Genomic DNA, 19,016 nt, shown 5'->3' with positions numbered 1-19,016 from the left:
GTTGACTTGATCTATAAAGTCCTACATGGTCTAGAAACCAAGTATCTTCAGGACCACAACCACAATTTCCAGCCAGCCTGTGCCTTAAATTCTTCAGGAGAGACTACTTCATAATTCTGCTGATATCCAGAGTTAGAGGCACAGAGCCATGTTTCTTATGGCACCACAAATGTGGAATTCCTTTCTTACAGAACTTCAATTGCACTCAACATAATTTCCTTTTAGATGTTAGCTCCAGATGTGTTTGTTTTCTCAGGTACATGAAGCAGGTTGAGAACTGGAATGCCACTGCATTTTCTAATTTTGATTCTTTTCTACTTCACTTTTGGAATATATTTGTTTTATATTGTTGGTTATATGGGGTCTTGTATAGATTTGTATATGTAATATATTGTTATGTACCATCCTGGGAAACTTTGCACTGACAGACAGAATTTAAATTAAATTAAATTAAATTATTATTATTATTACAAGAAGACGACATGTGGTTCATTTAGTGTAATTTTTATTTAGGCTTGATAGACTTGTTTGCAACTAATAAAAGCTTTTAAACTCCTATTCAGAATTATTTAACAAAGCATTTCTTCCTATGTGCAACATCAACCAATTCATGCAGAGTACTGCCCAATTATATATTGGCGGCTGAATTTTAGGGAGCTGGAAGTGATATTTACGGTCCTAACAGGAAATTCATGAAATTCATATCAGTGGCATTGATACTCTTGCACTGCAGGAGGCTGGAATAGATGACCCTCAGGGTCTCTTCCAATTCTACAATGCCATCTTCACACATTGATTATCAGACCTTCAGACAACATTTGTGGAACCAAAAGAGACTACAGAAGCAGCAAGAAGGCCAAAGTTAAGCAGCCTTCCAGCAAAACACACAGAATATTGAATTAACAGGCAAAAAGCTAATTTACATAAAATTACAGCACACAGAGCATTTTACCCTCTGTGTGCCATATATTCAAGCCTATGCAAGGAGCTTTCTGAGCCTGATTCACTTAACCAGACAGACTCTTTCCCCATCATGTTTTATGCATTCTCAAAGAGGTGGTCTAGCTTTCAAATAGCTTGAATTTATGGATTGCATTCAGTGGCTATGGTACAACAACTGCTTGTGCTGCAGGCAGGTAAGCACCAAAGATACAACAGGCATGTCATGACTTGTCATGAACATTCTTTGTAGTTCAATACTGCATTCTCATGGGTTCTCAAGGTTTCAAGGATTGAGCTCAACACTGGGATCTTAAGTGTAAGAGTATGAGGATTATCCCAAATAAGTGTTTTCCATAGCATATGTGTTCTATATATGGGAAGGGAGAAACCATGCAGGAAAACACAATTTTTCCATAATTATTCTCCAGGAAGTAATATTACAGTGCGAGAAGGAGTATTACAGTGTGATAAAGAACAGGTTTTACAGCAAGGGCCGTAGGATAAAAATGGTCAAACCTGCTGTGCAGGAAAGACAACTAGAGAAATAACCTGATGTAAACAGACACTGAGCTAACCACAAAGAACAATGTCATTTGTTGTGCAAAGAATAGGGCCAGAAAGTTAGGCTAAAGTGCATTTCTTTATTGTTATTTTAGAATTGGGACCAAGCAAACATTTCCCCAAAGTTAAGAGCACTGACTTGGACACAAAGCACCATGCAGAACATAAGGATTTTTCAGCCCCTAGCACTCCATGAAAAGCCATTTCTGTGGGTTAGGAGAACGGTGACTAAAAGGCATAGTAGGCTGTGGGGTTAGGGAATCAGTGGAAACTCTTCCCCTCATACATGGAGCACTTTGGATCTAAGCCTGTGGCATTTACTTTGCAATTCAGAAAACTGTCAAAGAAGAGAAATGTCATGTCTAACCTTTATCTGCAATACACAGCATCTCTTCAATCCCTAACGTTAGTATCAAAGGCAACCTTGCAAGGTTTCCAGGAGTGGTCATCCTTCTCCTGCCCTACTCCACTAATTACTTTTTCTTCTGCCACCCATAATACAGAGCTTTTCTCTACCTCCTGACCCCAAGAAGAGAAAGGAACCCCTACAGTATTATGTTTCCCAAGCTGAGCCCTGGACTATGGCGGCTTCCAGTAGCCACAGATTGTTGAGTATCAGTTAGAAAAGCAGACTTGAAAATGAGATGGTGGTTGAATGAAAGGAGGTTGTGGCTGGTTGGCTAGAACCCTGAACAAGAGTACTCCAGTTAGGAAAGAATATCCTGAAACATTTTGTTGAAGTACCCCCTAGTCTTTACTGATGGTAGCAAAGAGTATTCTGTAGATTCGTGAAAACTTCCAGAAAACTCACTGTTTTCACTTCTATCTAGTCACAGTAACTTATTATTCTATCTGCATTTCTTTTCCCATCCAGGCAGCTCCTACTACAACACCTATGCAGCAGCATAGGTCCAGAACCTTAGGTCCAGTTCTCACTGAGGTAGTAAATCTGTTTGAACTGAACCACTGCACATTGTAGTGCAGCCTAAATACAGAAAACTAGCACCTCAATGAGACTAGGCTTTGCGTGCTAAATTTCATTTCTGAAGGACAAGCAAGAGGAAAAGTAAAGGATAAAAAGAGCCAAAAGAAAGCTAGTATGTGAAAATACACACACTGTACACCAGGGGTCAGCAAACTTTTTCAGCGGGGGGCTGGTCCAATGTCCTTCAGACCTTGTGGGGGGCCGGACTATATTTTGAAGAAAAAAAATGAATGAATTCCTATGCCCCACAAATAACCCAGAGATGCATTTTAAATAAAAAGTCACATTCTATTCATGTAAAAACATGCTGATTCCCGGACTGTCCGCAGGCCGGATTTAGAAGGCGATTGGGCTGCATCCGGCCCCCAGGCCTTAGTTTGCCTACCCATGCACCATGGGGCCATGCTTCGTGTACCTATCTCCTCCCAAATCCAACACTTTGCTAATTCAGAAGGAAAAAGGAAACTACCTTTCTCCCCTTACAGAATAGCTTGGAACTTTCAACTCCAACCTGCTCTGTGGACCATAGCAGTTCTGTGATGTGACATGGGAGATATATCCCATACAGGACTCTCTTGATCAAAGCAGCTGCTACTGCCAACATTTGGCAAGATGGGTCTTGGAAGCAAGCCCTCCCAGCCCACCAACTAACTGAATACCTTATTCAGTTGCAGAAACATTCCTGTAAATGTGTCAAAAGAAGAAATTCACCCAACAATGCTTTGATCCCAGCAAATTCATTGTGAGAATTCCAAATTGAGGAAGTCAGGTTAAATGTCTATCAGCAAATCTTTGATCCAATGCCTCTATGACTATCCCGCCCGCCCCATGCAATCCACAGTGATAATAAAACGGAATTGTTGAAAAGGATTTTCTCTCTGTGTATATGCAATTCTGAAATGATATGTCAGAACTCTTGTGGAAAGGTTAATGAAATGCCAGCAGCAGGCATTGGAGAAAATAATGGCAAAAGGCAGGTCCCTTGTGGGAAGCTCTCATGGGAACTAGTAAAAGTACAAAACATGGCACTGTGCTTATTCCCAATGGAGCCCAATAAACAGTACAAGGAATCAATAGGCCTAAAAAGATTAGTGCAAAACTCAGGTGCTTCCTCAGCTACCGGTACTCAGAATACACAAAATAACCTTCCAGGGTAAGATATTATTCAAGGTTTTAACTACATCTTCCTAAGATTTCAGCTCCACCACCCACCCCACAACTAAAACCAGCCTGGATAGGCTGATGGAACAGAAGGGTAGGTAGGAAGGAGGTGCCTAGTGCTTCCTCTTCTTGGCATTGATTTTTCTGTTCATTATCACCATCTTTAAGCTGCCCTGCTATTTGTTGGGCACTGGATATGTGACATTTTTCTGAGCAGATAAGGAGGAAGCAGATACGATTTGGATAGATTTGAAGCCTGGATCTCACAGACCTGGGGCTTGATATTCATGGACAAACCACCTTACTATGTGAACATTGTACAGGAAGTAAGAGTTTGGCTTGGTTTTATTCAATATGCACAGTATGAACACAGCTTTCACCTACCAAGAGCACATGCAACAAGTATGGGATGACACTTTCAATACATTACTTTACTGATGCTTGTGAAAACCTAGAGCTAGAATGAAGCTATTTCTTACTTAGAGACAAATCCAATAAGGATGGATGGGGGGGAATTTTACTTCTTGCAGTTATTATGTAATTCTGTTTAAGTTTGATAAATCAAAAAAATACACTTTTTTAAAAAGATAGTTTTCCCCCACAACAACACGTGGCAGAATATTAAGGATAGATAATTCAACCATGCCTTCCACCAACACTACACATGCTTACTCAGAAGGAAGTTCTTAGTAGACATCCAATGGATCCATCAGTATCCCTGCCCATATATATGTCAGTTTGCATTTCTTAGTAATGCCATTCAAGTATTTATAAACTTTTAATGTTGATATCCCCCTCTCCTCTAACATGAATACAGTGGTGCCTTGCAAGACGAAATTAATTCGTTCCGCGAGGCTCTTCGTATAGCGGTTTTCTCGTCTTGCAAAGCAAGCCCATTGACAGCTTAGCGGATTAGCGCTATTAGCGGTTTAGCGGCTTTTAGCAATCAGCTGTTAAGCGGCTTATCAGTGGATCAGCTGATAAGCGGCTTAGCGGCTTAGGAAAAGGGGGGGGAAGGGAAGCAAGCCCATAGGGAAATTCGTTTTGCGAAGCGCCTCCAAAACGGAAAACCCTTTCGTCTAGCGGGTTTTCCGTCTTGCGAGGCGTTCGTCTTGCGGGGCACCACTGTAGAGATTTAATCAATAATGGTACAGAAAAAAGTAGCATGGAAGTTTGCACTGAAGTCCTGAAATCAGAGTCTTCACACAAGAGCAAAAGGCTAATGTGTAGCTCTTAGTCCCAACTTCGAAATGAAGATTTACCAATAGGTAAAGGGAGCCTTGAAGATTGATTGTGGGAAGTGGTGTAGGAGCCAATGCAAAATGAGGTGGTTTCAGGTTAAGCAGCCAGACCAACTGCTGGGTCCCAAAGTCCAAATTCGATTAGTCAGAACTGGCACTCAGAATTGTGCAGACCAGCCAGCCATAATAAACCTGCAAGCCATAGAAGCATGTTTCTACATGACAATATTCTTTTAAGTAATTTTGCATGGTTATAAACAATATTTAACTGCCTTGATTGCTGTGCTCGAAAGGCAATATATTTTTAAATAAACCAAAATCTCAAGAATCAATAAATCATCTAGACTATGAAGTCCCATAGGTAAAAACTTTTAAAACGTTACTAGGCTTGATTGAACTAAGGATTTTTGTTTAAACAGAGAAATTTACATAAACACATAACTCTGCCTCATATTAAAATCAACTGAACTTCAGCATGAGGTTTTTGGTGACCACTGTTTCAAAGCTTCGGCTCTCATTTTGCGAAAGGGATGAGGTATCTCATAACCACCATATGGAAAAAGAGCAATTCCTTCTACATTAGTGAGATACTAGAAAGTAAAAGGAACCTGTTACAGTAACACAGAAGATAGCTGTCAATATAGCTGAATGTCCAATTTCAAAATAAATGAAAATCTACAAATATCAAAATCAACCTATGCAACATAATTCTATACAATTTAACTCAAGTGAATGAATTCAATGGGACTTACTCTTAGGTAATTGTGCAAAGAACCACAGCTTTAGTAACTAGTTTTCTCTGAGGCCAAGTGAAATCATGAATGTTATATTCATAAACATTTACGAGTTCAGTCATCTTCCTAATGGAAACTTATCTTTCATTACATCAGCTATCACAAAAACTCATTTCTATTCCATCTTTGAACACTGAGCACTGCAGCAAATAGCGTTCTATCTCTGCAATGGATTCAAATTATGAGCCAAAACACACTGAGTACCAGTATTAGAAACTGAGATATGAAAGCTAAGAGCTAAATGGCACCTTAAAGCTTGGTTATGGGCACAACAACAAAATGTCTAGGCACACTTTTTTCATAACAAGAATACAAAGTTGAAAATGAATGAACTGCAGCTAAAATACTATGTCCATTTTTCAGAGAGTCTAATCCTTCTCGTGCCCACCTCCCTAATATTCTTAACAGGGTCTCTACTCCAGTCTTCAGATAGTAGCTGGAAGTGGGGAGGCAGGAAAAGGTTCTCATTTCCTTCCACTTTGCAGTTTTAGTCTGACATCTTAGATGCAGTACTGCACCCAGAGCTCAGAAACTACTGGTGCTAATGAAATTCCCTGTTGCAAAATGCACCTAGAACAATGGGAATTTTGAACACTGCCGAGTACATTATGTAAATTACAAATTTTGAAGAGATTTTTGAATGTGTGTCACAAATTTCAAATATTGGTGCTCAGCTGCGAAGAAAAGCTTCTTCTGCCCCTTGGTACTTATTATTTTGCTTTGTTATTATTAATGAAAAAAACTAGATAGAAAAGCTCATCTAGTTCAGCCTCCTGTTCTCCCAGTGGCCATCCAGATACCTATGGGAAGCCTGCAAACAGAACCCAAGCACTACATCACTCTCCCCTCTTGCACTCACCAGCAAATGATATTCAGAAGCACATCGGCTCTGATACCAGAAATAGAAAAAAGCCTTCATGACTAGTAGCCACTGATACCATTAATTTGTATAAACCCCTTTTAAAATCATCCAACTTGGTGCTGATTCTTGGTGCCATATTGAGATGGTGAATTCCATAGTTAACTATGGGCTGCGTGATGTAGTTCTTCCTTTTGTTTGTCCTGAATCCTCTAGTGTCACTGGATGGCCTTGGTTTTCTCTCTATCCAACTTTCTCTACACACTGCATTATGTCCCCCTTTGCTTGCCTTTTTCTAACTGAACTAATAAGCCACAAATGCTGTAACTTTTCCCCAAAGGGGAGACCACTTGGGATTTGTTATCCAGTACATAAGAGATCAGGATAGGTGACAAGCTGAAGCTGCCAAGCAGGAGTCTTCAAATTCAGCTGAGAGTTCCCCTCCTCCTGAGTAGAAACCTATTTTGTGATTGAAACAACCACCTCCATGCATTCTATGCAGGGCTTTGTATGGGAGTGAGGTACATTTTGGTATTGTTAAGGGACTAAAGTACTAAATTTGCTTTATTTAGATGGGCCCTATGCTTGGGGCGGGGATGGCACTATAAAGCAGATAGCAGAAGTCAAAATTGTTATTTTTATGTTCACTATATTAGTGGACTCCAGCCTATCCCCTTCATTCCAAGAACTGGTGTTCACCCAAAATATATGTCTGGCTTTAAAGTGGAACAATGGCAAAAGAGACTAAAGAATGCAATTGACCCTGGAACACTACAGACTTTCAATCAGCTGACATTTTGAAATCAAGAGGAAGTCTGCTAATGCTCAGCTTGATTTAATGATGTTGATAAAACAAAACCTGTGTGAAATTCTATGTACAGGGAACCAGATTAACAAAGGAGAAGTCTCCCTAAGCTTTACCACCTAGGTAGTATCTCATGGCCCTATTTGCCAGAACAGATCAAACTGCTTGAAAGCTCACAGCTTCAAATTACAATATAGCAAGAGCATCTTTGAAGTAGGTTGATAGAAATTATTAGCCCATATTTTTTTCTAGTGTGGCTGCAAAAGGCAGCCTTGCAAAATAAGTGCCTCTGAGGCTTCTTTATATATCCTGCCTTCAGATACCCATCCAGCGCCCATGTAGTGCTGTGTTTGCATTGTAGCAGTCATCAATTTCAGTGTACTCTTTCTCCTGTCATTCTCACATCCATTTTAAGATCCAAAGTGCAGGGTGGTATACAGCTGTCATAGCACTGTGCTGCACTTCTCAAGCTGAATATTAGCAACAATGCTATTGAAGAGGCCAACCTCTGCTCATCCTCTTTTTGCTTCATTGCCAGGGATGGGGAAGGGAGTAAGGGAGTGAAAAGAGGAGGCAGTATGTGACACCATGTAGAGATCTCTGGGTGCCAGGCCGGCAACAGACATCTCCATCTGGTTGCCCCCTCCAGCTTCCTTAAGCCGGTAAGCTTATTCACTGCATTTATATCCCACCCTTTTCTTCAAGGAGTGCATGTTCATCCCCTCATTCTCAGTTAATCCCTACAAGGACCCTGTGAGGTAGTTTAAGAGGCTGTGACTGGCCCAAGGTTCTCCAGTGAGCTTCATGGCTGAGTGGGGATTTGAACCCTAATATCCCAAGTCCTAGCACAACGCTCTAACCACTACACCACACTGGCTTCCTAGAGTACTTCTGCTCTGGGGCAGCTATACAAATTAGTAGGTAAAAAATAAGGGGAAAGCAAAATGTGTTTTATATACAAAATAGTTTCGCTATCTGTTTTTGCAAATGCAATTTGTATTAGAACTTTGAATTTCTGCCAAGGTCTTTGGCTATAAGCAGTTAAAGTTTGACCTCGCCCATCCGGAGTAACAGATCAATATAGAATCATAGAACTGTAGAGTGGGAAGGGACCCTTAGGGCCATCTAGTCCAACCTCCTGCAATGCAGGATTCTCAAGCATCTATGACAAATGTCATTCAACCTCTGCTTAAAAACCACCAAGGAAGGAGAGTCCACCACCTTCCAAGGGAATCTGTTCCACTGTCGAGCAGCTCTTACCATCAGAAAGTTTTTCCTGAAGTTTAGTTGGAATCTCCTTTCTTGTAACTTGAAACCATTGGTTTGAGTCCTACCCTCCAGAGCAGGAGAAAACATGCTTGCCCCATCTTTCATGTGACAGCCCTTTAGATATTTGAAGATAGCTATCATATCTCTTCTCAGTCTCCTCTTATCCAGCTAAACATACCCAACTCCCTCAACCATTACTCATAAGGCTTGTTTTCCAGACCACTGATCATACTGGTTGCTCGTGGAGTCATGTCATGCTCCTTCTAAAGCAGTTTGTCCACCTTTGGTCCCCACCCTGCCCTCAGCGCTCATCTGTGGCTCCTAGAAGCTGTCAGCATGTGGCAGTGGCCATACTCTGGGAACGGCTTCAACTGACCAGCTAAACCTGGTGAGGGTAGCCAATAGGTCTCAACGCTACATAAATATGGAGTCCCTAAAACTGTCTTGTATGCCTCCTGGCAACTCCTGCAGGCAACCTGGGCCACACATATTGCTCTGCTTTCCTCTGATCCACATCACTGAGGCCAAGAGGGGGGGTTTGGCGTCTGAGAAGTCCAGGACCCTCATACTTATTGCCCAGGCTTGTGCCTCTGGGAGGTCACTTCAATTTTGCTAACACAGCAGTTTGATTTCACCCTTGGAGGCCCACTCTGCTGTCTCTTGAGATAGAATCATAGAGTTGGAAGAGACCACAAGGGCCATCGAGTCCAACCCCCTGCCAAGCAGGAAACACCATCAGAGCACTCCTGACATATGGTTGCCAAGCCTCTGCTTAAAGACCTCCAAAGAAGGAGACTCCACCACACTCCTTGGCAGCAAATTCCACTGTCGAACAGCTCTTACTGTCAGGAAATTCTTCCTAATGTTTAGGTGGAATCTTCTTTCTTGTAGTTTGGAACCATTGCTCCGTGTCCGCTTCTCTGGAGCAGCAGAAAACAACCTTTCTCCCTCCTCTATGTGACATCCTTTTATATATTTGAACATGGCTATCATATCACCCCTTAACCTCCTCTTCTCCAGGCTAAACATGCCCAGCTCCCTTAGCCGTTCCTCATAAGGCATCGTTTCCAGGCCTTTGACCATTTTGGTTGCCCTCCTCTGGACTCGTTCCAGTTTGTCAGTGTCCTTCTTGAACTGTGGTGCCCAGAACTGGACACAGTACTCCAAGTGAGGTCTGACCAGAGCAGAATACAGTGGCACTATTACTTCCCTTGATCTAGATGCTATACTCCTAATGATGCAGCCCAGAATTGCATTGGCTTTTTTAGCTGCCGCGTCACACTGTTGACTCATGTCAAGTTTGTGGTCAACCAAGACTCCTAGATCCTTTTCACATGTAGTGCTCTCAAGCCAGGTGTCACCCATCTTGTATTTGTGCCTCTCATTTTTTTGCCCAAGTGCAATACTTTACATTTCTCCTTGTTAAAATAGACAGATGCCAGCAATATGTACTGCAAAGCAAGTGCAACATCAAAATGTTTTCATATCTACTAGTATTCCTTCCTCAATTTCTATTCCATGGGCAAAAATCACTGAATAACATTATTTTCATAGACCACCAAGTATATAAACAGCCTAACCACTCTTTGTAGTATTAGCACCACACCTCCAATATATTAGGGTTCTTCAGGAGTTCTTAGGTTTGATTTCAGAAGTTGTAAATAAGTATTAATATGAGTGATCACTCCTCCACCTTAGTGGATACACATGCAGTTTTCTGTAAAATAAGGTAGGGTAAGGTAACAGAACAAAAAAAGGGGGGGATTGAGAAAGTAAAAAGATAAGAACAAAAATAGGGCAAAGTCAAAGGTGACTGTTGTAGCAGCAGGAAATATATGCTGTTAAAAACTGTGATATTAACTAAGAAAAGGAAGTGTGAAAGTCAAGATGACTCATCGTAACAAATGAAAATACTTTGCCTTCATAAGCTCCATTGAAATAAGAGGAATTTTACAACAGCAAGATCTCACTATTTATGCTTCAGCAGTCTAAGAACTCCTTCACTTTATATACACTACTAAAAAGCAAGCCCTCTTACATTACACAGAGAAATGCAAAGCATGGGAAGGTATATTTGAAATGAGATGAGAGAACTATTAATACAATCCAAGACTGTAGAGAGGAAGAGATACACATTGGGAGAAATGGGACTGGGGAAAGATATACAATTGAACCAACCAGGATTTAGGAATCAAGAGTAGGTCTTGTAATCTTCTACATCCTTTAATTCTCTCTACCCATTTTTCTCATTATACAACAGACATCATGACAAACCCAAGTTAAAATGCAACCAAGTATGCCACAAGCGCTTCAAGTATCATGATTAAATATAGGCTTTCAGAAAGTGTTTAGTGGCACACCAGGTTTCATTTTAATCCACATTAGCAACCATCACATATTAACACCAAACTCACAACATGTGGAAGCATTTCAAAGGATGCTGCAATAATGGAGCAAAAAAAAATATGAACAAGATGAGAACTGAGCTCTTTGTAAAGCCCACACACAAAACCAATTATCTTATTATTCTAAGCCAAATAAAAAAAGTTAATATTGGGCTATGAAATTACCAAAATTAGAGAGCTTCTCTCTTGGAAGGAAACAAGATGTTTAAATAAAGGCTAATATTTAAAGTATAATATAACAGGGAATGAAATATCTATATTAACATGCTTTGCTCATTTAATACAGCAAACTTGTGTAAGATGTTGGGTAGACAGCAACATTAATGGCTCTAGTGTCCCAAAACTGGTTTGTTTAAGTTGTGCTATTTGCACAGCTCTTTGGCACTCAATGAATGAGTTTCAAAAAAACAAAAGGAACAATGAGAGGGGAAATGGACTAAATACAGGCCACATGTAATTAGAATAAGGCAGATCAAATCCAAGGTCTGAAAACTATTTCTCCAGCATAAGAAAAAACAAATCATAACTCTATTTGTGTCTATTCAAAAATAAGTCCAAATGAGTTCAATGAAACTTATTCTGAAATACTACATTTCTAAACAGACTTACAAGGGGATAAGCCCGTTGAGCAAAGTGGGACTTAATTCTGAATAGAAATGCTTAGGACTGCATTGCATATTATCATAAAAGCAGAGGTTTGCTTAGTTGGAGACACAAATGCCTCTATCATGAGACAGGGAGAAAATGACAACTTTTCATAAGGTTCAATCTCCATATAAAAATAAACTGAAATTGATACTTGATAGAAACAGATTCAAAATCAAGACTATTTTTTTTTCTACCCATGTAGTCTCTCTTCTGCACTATTTTTTATTTTTAAATATTGAGCGCTATGTTTTTAAATATTAAGAACTATGTTTAATTAGCATTCTATACATACTGGACAAATATGTGTTAATAAACTATAATATACAAAAAAGATATCCAAGAATTATCTTATCATTTTTATAGGCCAGACACATGTGTATTTTAACTGTTATTACTATCCAGAGATGCTCTCAGATACTGTTTGCATGTGCACACATGCAGTAATATTGATGAATGGCTAGTAATAAATATTTGGCCCATAATCAGTTGATATTGTCCTTCCCATAAGTAATACGTATTTTGTTTGAGAATATTCTAAGATAGCCATAAAGTAAGCATTATTTACTCATAAGTTCCACTGAGTTCAGTAAGACCTACTTCTTGGTAAGTGTTATATTCTGGCATTAGTTAAAATTGCACACCAACCCTAGCCCTATTTTCTCATATGCAGTTCCCACAGGCACAAATAATGGCACTTATTTCTTAGTATATTTAGGATATCAATATTGTTAAATTACATTGGGGGGGTCAATACAAATGGCCTATTTCAAATGTAAGCATTTGAAATTTTTGTTTTAAAAACAAATAGATATATGGAGCACTATGGCTGGGAATACTTCCTGGAGAAGCACCTCTAAATGAATTATAGTTGTGCACAAATAATTGTGTTCTTGTACAAGTTGTAGTGAAGTGAGTGATGAGTTATGATCCTGGAACAGCCATGTTCTTTTCTAATTCCATTTCAGCTGAGTTATTTCAGAACAGTTGCTCCTGCTATTCCTAATCAGTCATTCTAACCCTGTGAATAAGGCATTCTACTTCATTGTTACTATTGCCTATAAGCAGCTTTTCAGGCAATATGCCTGCCAAAGCAGTTGGCCACCACGTGGCTGTTTATTATTATTATGGGATATTATATTTATTTATACCCCATATTATTCCCTGACAGGGACTAAAGTTCGTTATAAGCAGTCAGTTTCCAAAAGCCTGCTAGAGCCACTCTCTAGAGAGGGAGTTCCAAAGTCTGGGAGCAGTCACTGAGAAGGCCTTCTTCTGCATCCCTATGAAATATGCTTGTGAAGGTGGCAGCAGTGAGGGAAGAACATCCTTCAAAGATTTCAGAACCCAGGAAGGTTCATATACAGTCTTTCAGATAGCTTAGCCTTAGACCTAAGCCATTCAGTCATAAGCAACACTTTGAAATGTGCCTGGAAACAGACCAGTAGCCAGTGAAGCTGTTCTAACAAGGAGTTGTATGCTTCCTATAACCAGCCCCAGTCAGCAATCTGGCTGCAGCTCTTTGAACCAGTTGAAGTTTATGAGCACCTTTCAAAGCCAGCCCCACGTTAAGCATGTTCCAGTAATTCAAACAGGACTGGCTTGGTTTTTGAGCATGTGTACATTTGTGGGCTCTAGTTGAAATCTACTACATAATAAATAATGAACATTCTGAATAAATAAAAACCATGCTACACAGTTAAAATTCACAGCAAACAATAAACAGGAACTAGTAAATAATAAAATGGACAAAGCCAAAGTCAAGCTCAGATGAATCAGGAGTTAGGGTATTAGTTCTATGTCATTACAGTGCCTATAGTGAATAGGTAACAAACGAAACCAGTTTTAAATCAGTTCAGTTCAAGTCTGTCTTGGATGTTTCATGAAATATCAGATCACAAAAAGGGCATCTTGTATAGATTTATAAATTATTCTCCATTTGTGATGTTTATGTTCTGTGTAAATTACCAAGTCACACTAACCTAGAATTTGAGTTAATCACTCCATTGCTGTTTATACTTCCAGCCATTATTCCAATTTTCCTAAGGCCTTGCTCATGTCGATCTGACAGGTCTTTGTTTAAACAGCAACAGATCCTGCATGAGATCTACCTATTTACTTATTTATTACCAGTATTTGTATGCTGACTTTTAGGGCCTCTCAAGGTAGCTTGCATTCAAAGTTAAAACTTGACATATAAATAATATCAAAGCTAGAGGGGGGAAAGATTTGCAACAGAGAGCTGCCCAATATGTCAGTCTGCATAATGTGTCTATGTACAAATGCTCTACAAGAATTGAGGCCTGAGAGGCAGAGATTGGTCAAACAATGATTATAACTACTATACAATAGAGCTCTGGCCTTGACTGGAGTGTCTTGCATACAAATAAATACTGTATTGTTGGCCTCCTGATTTTTTCACTATTAATGCAAATCAAGTTAAGTGGTAAAGGCAAATCTATAAGGTAAATTAAAGGGCCCTTTATTCACCTTCCCCCTCAGGCCTTGCATTAGAACTAAGTTTAATTTGTAGGAATCTACTGCAACTATACTGGTCTGTGATGTACAGAGGCAGTAATACAATTCAGTATAGAAAAGAGAACACAGAAACTGTTAAAAAAAATCACAAAATTGGTTAATGGCAAACCCACAAGTGTGAAAATAATTGCCCTAATCCAGCTCTAGTTACACACAAAATGTGGGTGGTGGTGCATATATGATTGCACATCCCAATGAAACAAAGTACTTGAGCTGGACATCCAAATTGATATGTAGATGTAGATGCAGCTCTGGTTTGGGAATAGATTCTGACTCAGAGAAGAGATGCTTACATGCACAGATCTCTTACTCTGGATCAGGTTATAAAAGACAAGCAGTAAACTAAGATGATTGCCATTTTCTTTAAATACACACATTTGTGAAGTGAATATTATACAAACAAAAGTTAATGTAAAAAACCCCACCACATTGTAATATATATCTCCACAATTTCAAAGATGAGGGAAAATGACTTGCCAATTGTTATAGATCTAACAAGTATTTTACTTCCCTGCTTTTAAACTCAGTCCAGTGATGCATGGGTCAATTCAGTCCATAGATGCATTTATTTATTTTTGCCTTCCCTCATATAATAACTGTGTATCAGGTTTTCTATGTTTTTAGCAGCTCTCATTTTTATATGTAAGCTGCCTTGAGTCCTGACATGGGAAAAGGTAGAATATAAATAAATATATAAAAACAACAACAATCTCCTAATAAAGCGATTCAATTGTCTCTGAAAACTTCAGTGGAAGGTTTAAGCCCCAATCTAATAACCTGGACAAGTAGCTCACCTTGTCATTCCAATATTTCCTTTTATTCAGAATGAAATAACCACATGATACATGAAAGAAACTCCTCCACCCAGCGGCGTTATTTTTCCTGGGCTGATGTATTATAAAAGACTCCTTGTACCACTGCATCCCTCCCTGCTGTCATTCTCCCTCGCTACACAACAGCCTCTCAATTCAAAGAGCAGGCATCAATTTTAAATGTTGACAGGGTGTCACTGTCCCTGTTTTCCACCGTCCGCCTCTCTTCGGCTTCCGTCCTCGCCTCCTCCTCCTCCTCCCGCCCGTCACCTGCTCCCTCCTTCCCCTCCCCGGCGGCCTTGTTCTTCCAGGTCAGCTCTCTACACACCTTCTCTGCCTATTCATGCAGGGTGTGTAGGTGCGCCAAGGAGGCAGCGAAAGAGAAAAGCCGTGTGTCAAGGCAACCGCCTGCATTTCCTTGTCAACAAAGCCAAAGCTTCCCAATAACGCACGCGCCTTCAGCTCTCCCCCCCCCCCAAAAAAAAACACCGCACGGGGGACAACTTCCCTCCCCGAGACTAACGTACGGCCTTTCATCTTCTCCCACCGCCACGTCCAAACCTCACCACAAAGGCCCGCCTCATGCATCAGCACTGACCTCCTCTCCCCGAAACCTGCTCCGAAAAGCCGCCTTTTGTCGCCCCGCTCGGCGCACCCAGCCAGCCAGCCACTCCTTTCCCCGGCCAGCCTCGTCCCCACAATGACAGCTGCTCTAATCCAGCGCAAGGCCCCGGCCTGCCTTCCCTTGGCCTCTGCAGGTGCCTCGGGTTCCCTACCCTGCTCCTCCTCGCTCCCCGCAGCTCCCCAGATTTACCTAGGGCCACCTCGCAGGCTTTGCGCAGCTGGGAATGGTGCGCCTTCTTCACCTCCTTGTCGGCCAGGATCTTCTCCAAGGCCCGGGTCAGGAACATGTTTTTTGTCTTCTTCCCCTCATACATGGGGACGCAGGGAGAGAGGGGAGAAGAGGGAGCTGGTTCGGTGCCTCAAGCCGCAGCTGCCCGGGCGGCACCCCTGGCGAAGGAGCCCCAAGCGCAGCTTCTTCCCACCTCCGGGCGCAAGAGCGGCGACTGCGGACCTCGCTCGGGGTGGGGGGAAAGGAGAACCGGCCCTCCGGAGAACGCGCAGCCCTCAGAGCCGGCTGGCCTCCGCCTCCATTAGCAGCAGCGGCGACGGCGGCAGTAGGAGCAATAGCAGCGGCGGCGGCAGCAGCAGCAGCAACCTCCTCCTGCGCTCGCCATGTTGGAAGGAAACGACGTCAAGGCCGCCGCTGCCCGAGTGGCTGCAGAGGAGGAAGCGGCAGCGGCTGCTGCTGCTGCTGTTTCTCCAAGACCGGGAGGAGGCGCAGCCGCAGGGAGCGAGCAACACCAGCAGCAGCGCTGGCGAGGCTGAGCCGGGACAGGCGGCCGGCCCCGCGCTACAGGTGTGAGGAGGGGAGGCTGAGCGGCGCCGAGGCTGCAGACCAGAGCGCGCTCAGCCTCCCTCACAGAGTTCCTACGCAGCGGGGGCTTCTCTCTCCTTTGCCCCTGTCACTTCGGATTTCCCCTCAGACGCTTCCCGGTGCTGGCAGAGACTCCTTCCGGCTAGCCAAAGGAAGCTCGCCCGCTCTGCTTGTTACCTCGGATTGGAGCCCCGCCTTCTCCTCCATGCCTCCCTTCGCGCAAATATGTCTCACTGCTCGCTCTGTGGTGATGGGGCAAATCGCAAGGGGTTTGTCAGCCACTGTGCTTTTTTTTTGTGGTCGTTTGAAGACTGCATAGAAATGACACTGACTGTGAACTCTTAACGTTTTGGAGGCAAACCAAGAAGTGGAACCTTAAAGACTGTGATACAAACTTTTGTGGACTAGAGTTCTCTTTGTCAAATACAACATTATATACAAGAAGATTTATCAAATATTTTACACACACACACACACACACACACACACACACGCTTTATGTAACTAATGGTGGGTTGTATTCCATAAAGAATTATGCCACAATATGTTGGGTTTGAAGATGCCACAATATACCTTATATATGTTTACTGTAACAGACTCGCACAGCCATGTTTATTACTGGAAACTAAAGCCCATTACTTCAAAGTAAGTATGGCTGGGATTGCAATCAGGGTGAATGAACAAATGGAAGTTTCTTCATGTTAAGCCACACCTAAGAAAAAAGCTGAGAGATAGCCAGTAATCAGTTTACATTGCCCTAGCAACTGACTGAACTTCCTTAGGAAAGCCTGTTTGCATGCTGTGAATCATGGCTTTACACCATGCATGGATAACCAGATCTAACCTAACCCTACAATTTGTATAGTGGAATGACATTAAGAAAGTAGTAAAACCATTTTAAAAACATACCTGGATGCCACATGTTCTAGACTTGTTTTCTAGCATTTTCATTTAGCTGTGAAAGACATCAGCGAGCAGTGTGCTAGCGTACATGCTTTCAATACCAAAAGTCAGAGGTTCAATACCTGGTAGGTCTTCCTGTCCCCCTTTTTGAGGGCAAGAATTGAAGAGTGAATTAATACAATTTGAGGCAATACAAGTTAAACCAAATTATGTCATACCTGTTTTCCTACCCTACTTTTCTAGTTTTTGTATACTTTGCCAAAATCCTCAGGTAGAACTACACTCTGTGGATCTGCTTCTAGGTCTCACATTTAAAAGAGAGGGGGAGGGAAAGAGAGAAGCACCCACTATTTTTACATTTTTGTCATAATGTATTAGGGAGTCTATCCAGGCAAAGTAAAGTGCTTTAAAGTTTCACTCTGAAATTTCTCTCTTTGCTGGGCCCATGCAGTTGCTAAAGTAGCTGCAGGTACATAGAGAAAGCTGTTCCTCAAATAACCTGACGCACTGTCCCTGCAAACCTAGTTTAAATTAATCCACACACAATCACTTCTAGCACAAATACCCATGCCCCACTCTACAGGTATTTAATGATCCTTTTGGTCTATTTGTCTTAATTCTAGACTATTCAAGTTGTGCTCAAAAGATAAAATTAATATACCGTGTATGCAGTGTGAGGATTGCAATTTACACTTTTGGATAGGTAGCGCTGCCAAAGAAACTTCAGTCATGCTTGAATTTTGTTTTTGTTAAGTAGATGAGACTGCTTTTTAGTATATTTAATAAATTATATAGTATAAATACAATATAATGTAAGGCCTGAGTCACGGAAAATGTCAAAGTAAAAATAAGGAGTACCAATGTTATTAACTGCCAGCTTTTTTCTCTTTGACTGAAACACTTAAAATTATGAATTCTCTGAAATACTCAGATGCCATCTACAACTCGTGTGCCTGTGTGTATGGCTGGCTTTTTAATTCCTTAAAGCCTGGATAGTGAAAATATCTGTCACCATTTTACAAGTCTAAAATGTCAGGGACCAATAGCAGTTCTCATAAATGTTCGGCCTAAGAAAAATGAAGTGGTTAGAAGGCTCCTGGCCACTACATGAAAGTGGAGTACTTAAGTGACAGGCAATCACAAATAAAAGACCTTTGGGGGGGGGGGAGTAATTTTTGGCTTGATAGCATAGTACCTTATTTCTGCAAAATGCACTGTTGCTTTCCCCTGCGGTTGTCTTTGCCCTATCAGTTGTCCCTGTGTTAACAATTCATGGCCAGGATCCAAAACAATTTGTGATGTGACTCAGGGGGTCTGTTATACTTTAAAAGAAAAGTTTTTTTTTAAAAAAATAGTCCCACTAGGTCTAAAGAAATCATTGGATCAATGCCTATGGATGTCTGGCCTTGGCTATGGACTGGATGAAGCTAAAGCTGAAGTTTAATACTGTTAAGACTGAAGCGCTCTTCATGGGCGGTTCCCTAGACTGGATGGGTGGGCCATGGCTTGTTCTGGAATAGAATGCACTCCCTCTGAAGTAGCAGATATTTCTGGATCCATTACTGTTGTTTGAAGCTCAAGTGACTTCAAAAGTGTGAAGTGCCTTCCATCAGCTTCAGTTGTGTCGCTATCTGGACAGGGATAGCCTAACTTCTGTA

General features: G+C 41.4%; 1 protein-coding gene across 1 annotated transcript in view; it reads right to left on the bottom strand.

The window, feature by feature from the left end:
• The window catches only part of ARFGEF1 (ADP ribosylation factor guanine nucleotide exchange factor 1), a 68,167-nt gene extending 51,560 nt beyond the window's left edge, over window positions 1-16,607 (bottom strand). The window contains exon 1 of the mRNA XM_053396007.1: window positions 15,832-16,607. Coding sequence (XP_053251982.1) covers window positions 15,832-15,955 — 124 coding nt within the window. The 5' untranslated portion in view covers window positions 15,956-16,607. The remainder of the gene's footprint in view (window positions 1-15,831) is intronic.
• Window positions 16,608-19,016: the final 2,409 nt, after the last annotated feature.

Source organism: Podarcis raffonei, chromosome 7 (assembly GCF_027172205.1).
Source record: "Podarcis raffonei isolate rPodRaf1 chromosome 7, rPodRaf1.pri, whole genome shotgun sequence".
NCBI lineage: Eukaryota > Metazoa > Chordata > Lepidosauria > Squamata > Lacertidae > Podarcis > Podarcis raffonei.
The sequence above is the reverse complement of the archived record's forward strand: the minus strand, read 5'-3'. Positions and strand labels throughout refer to the sequence as shown.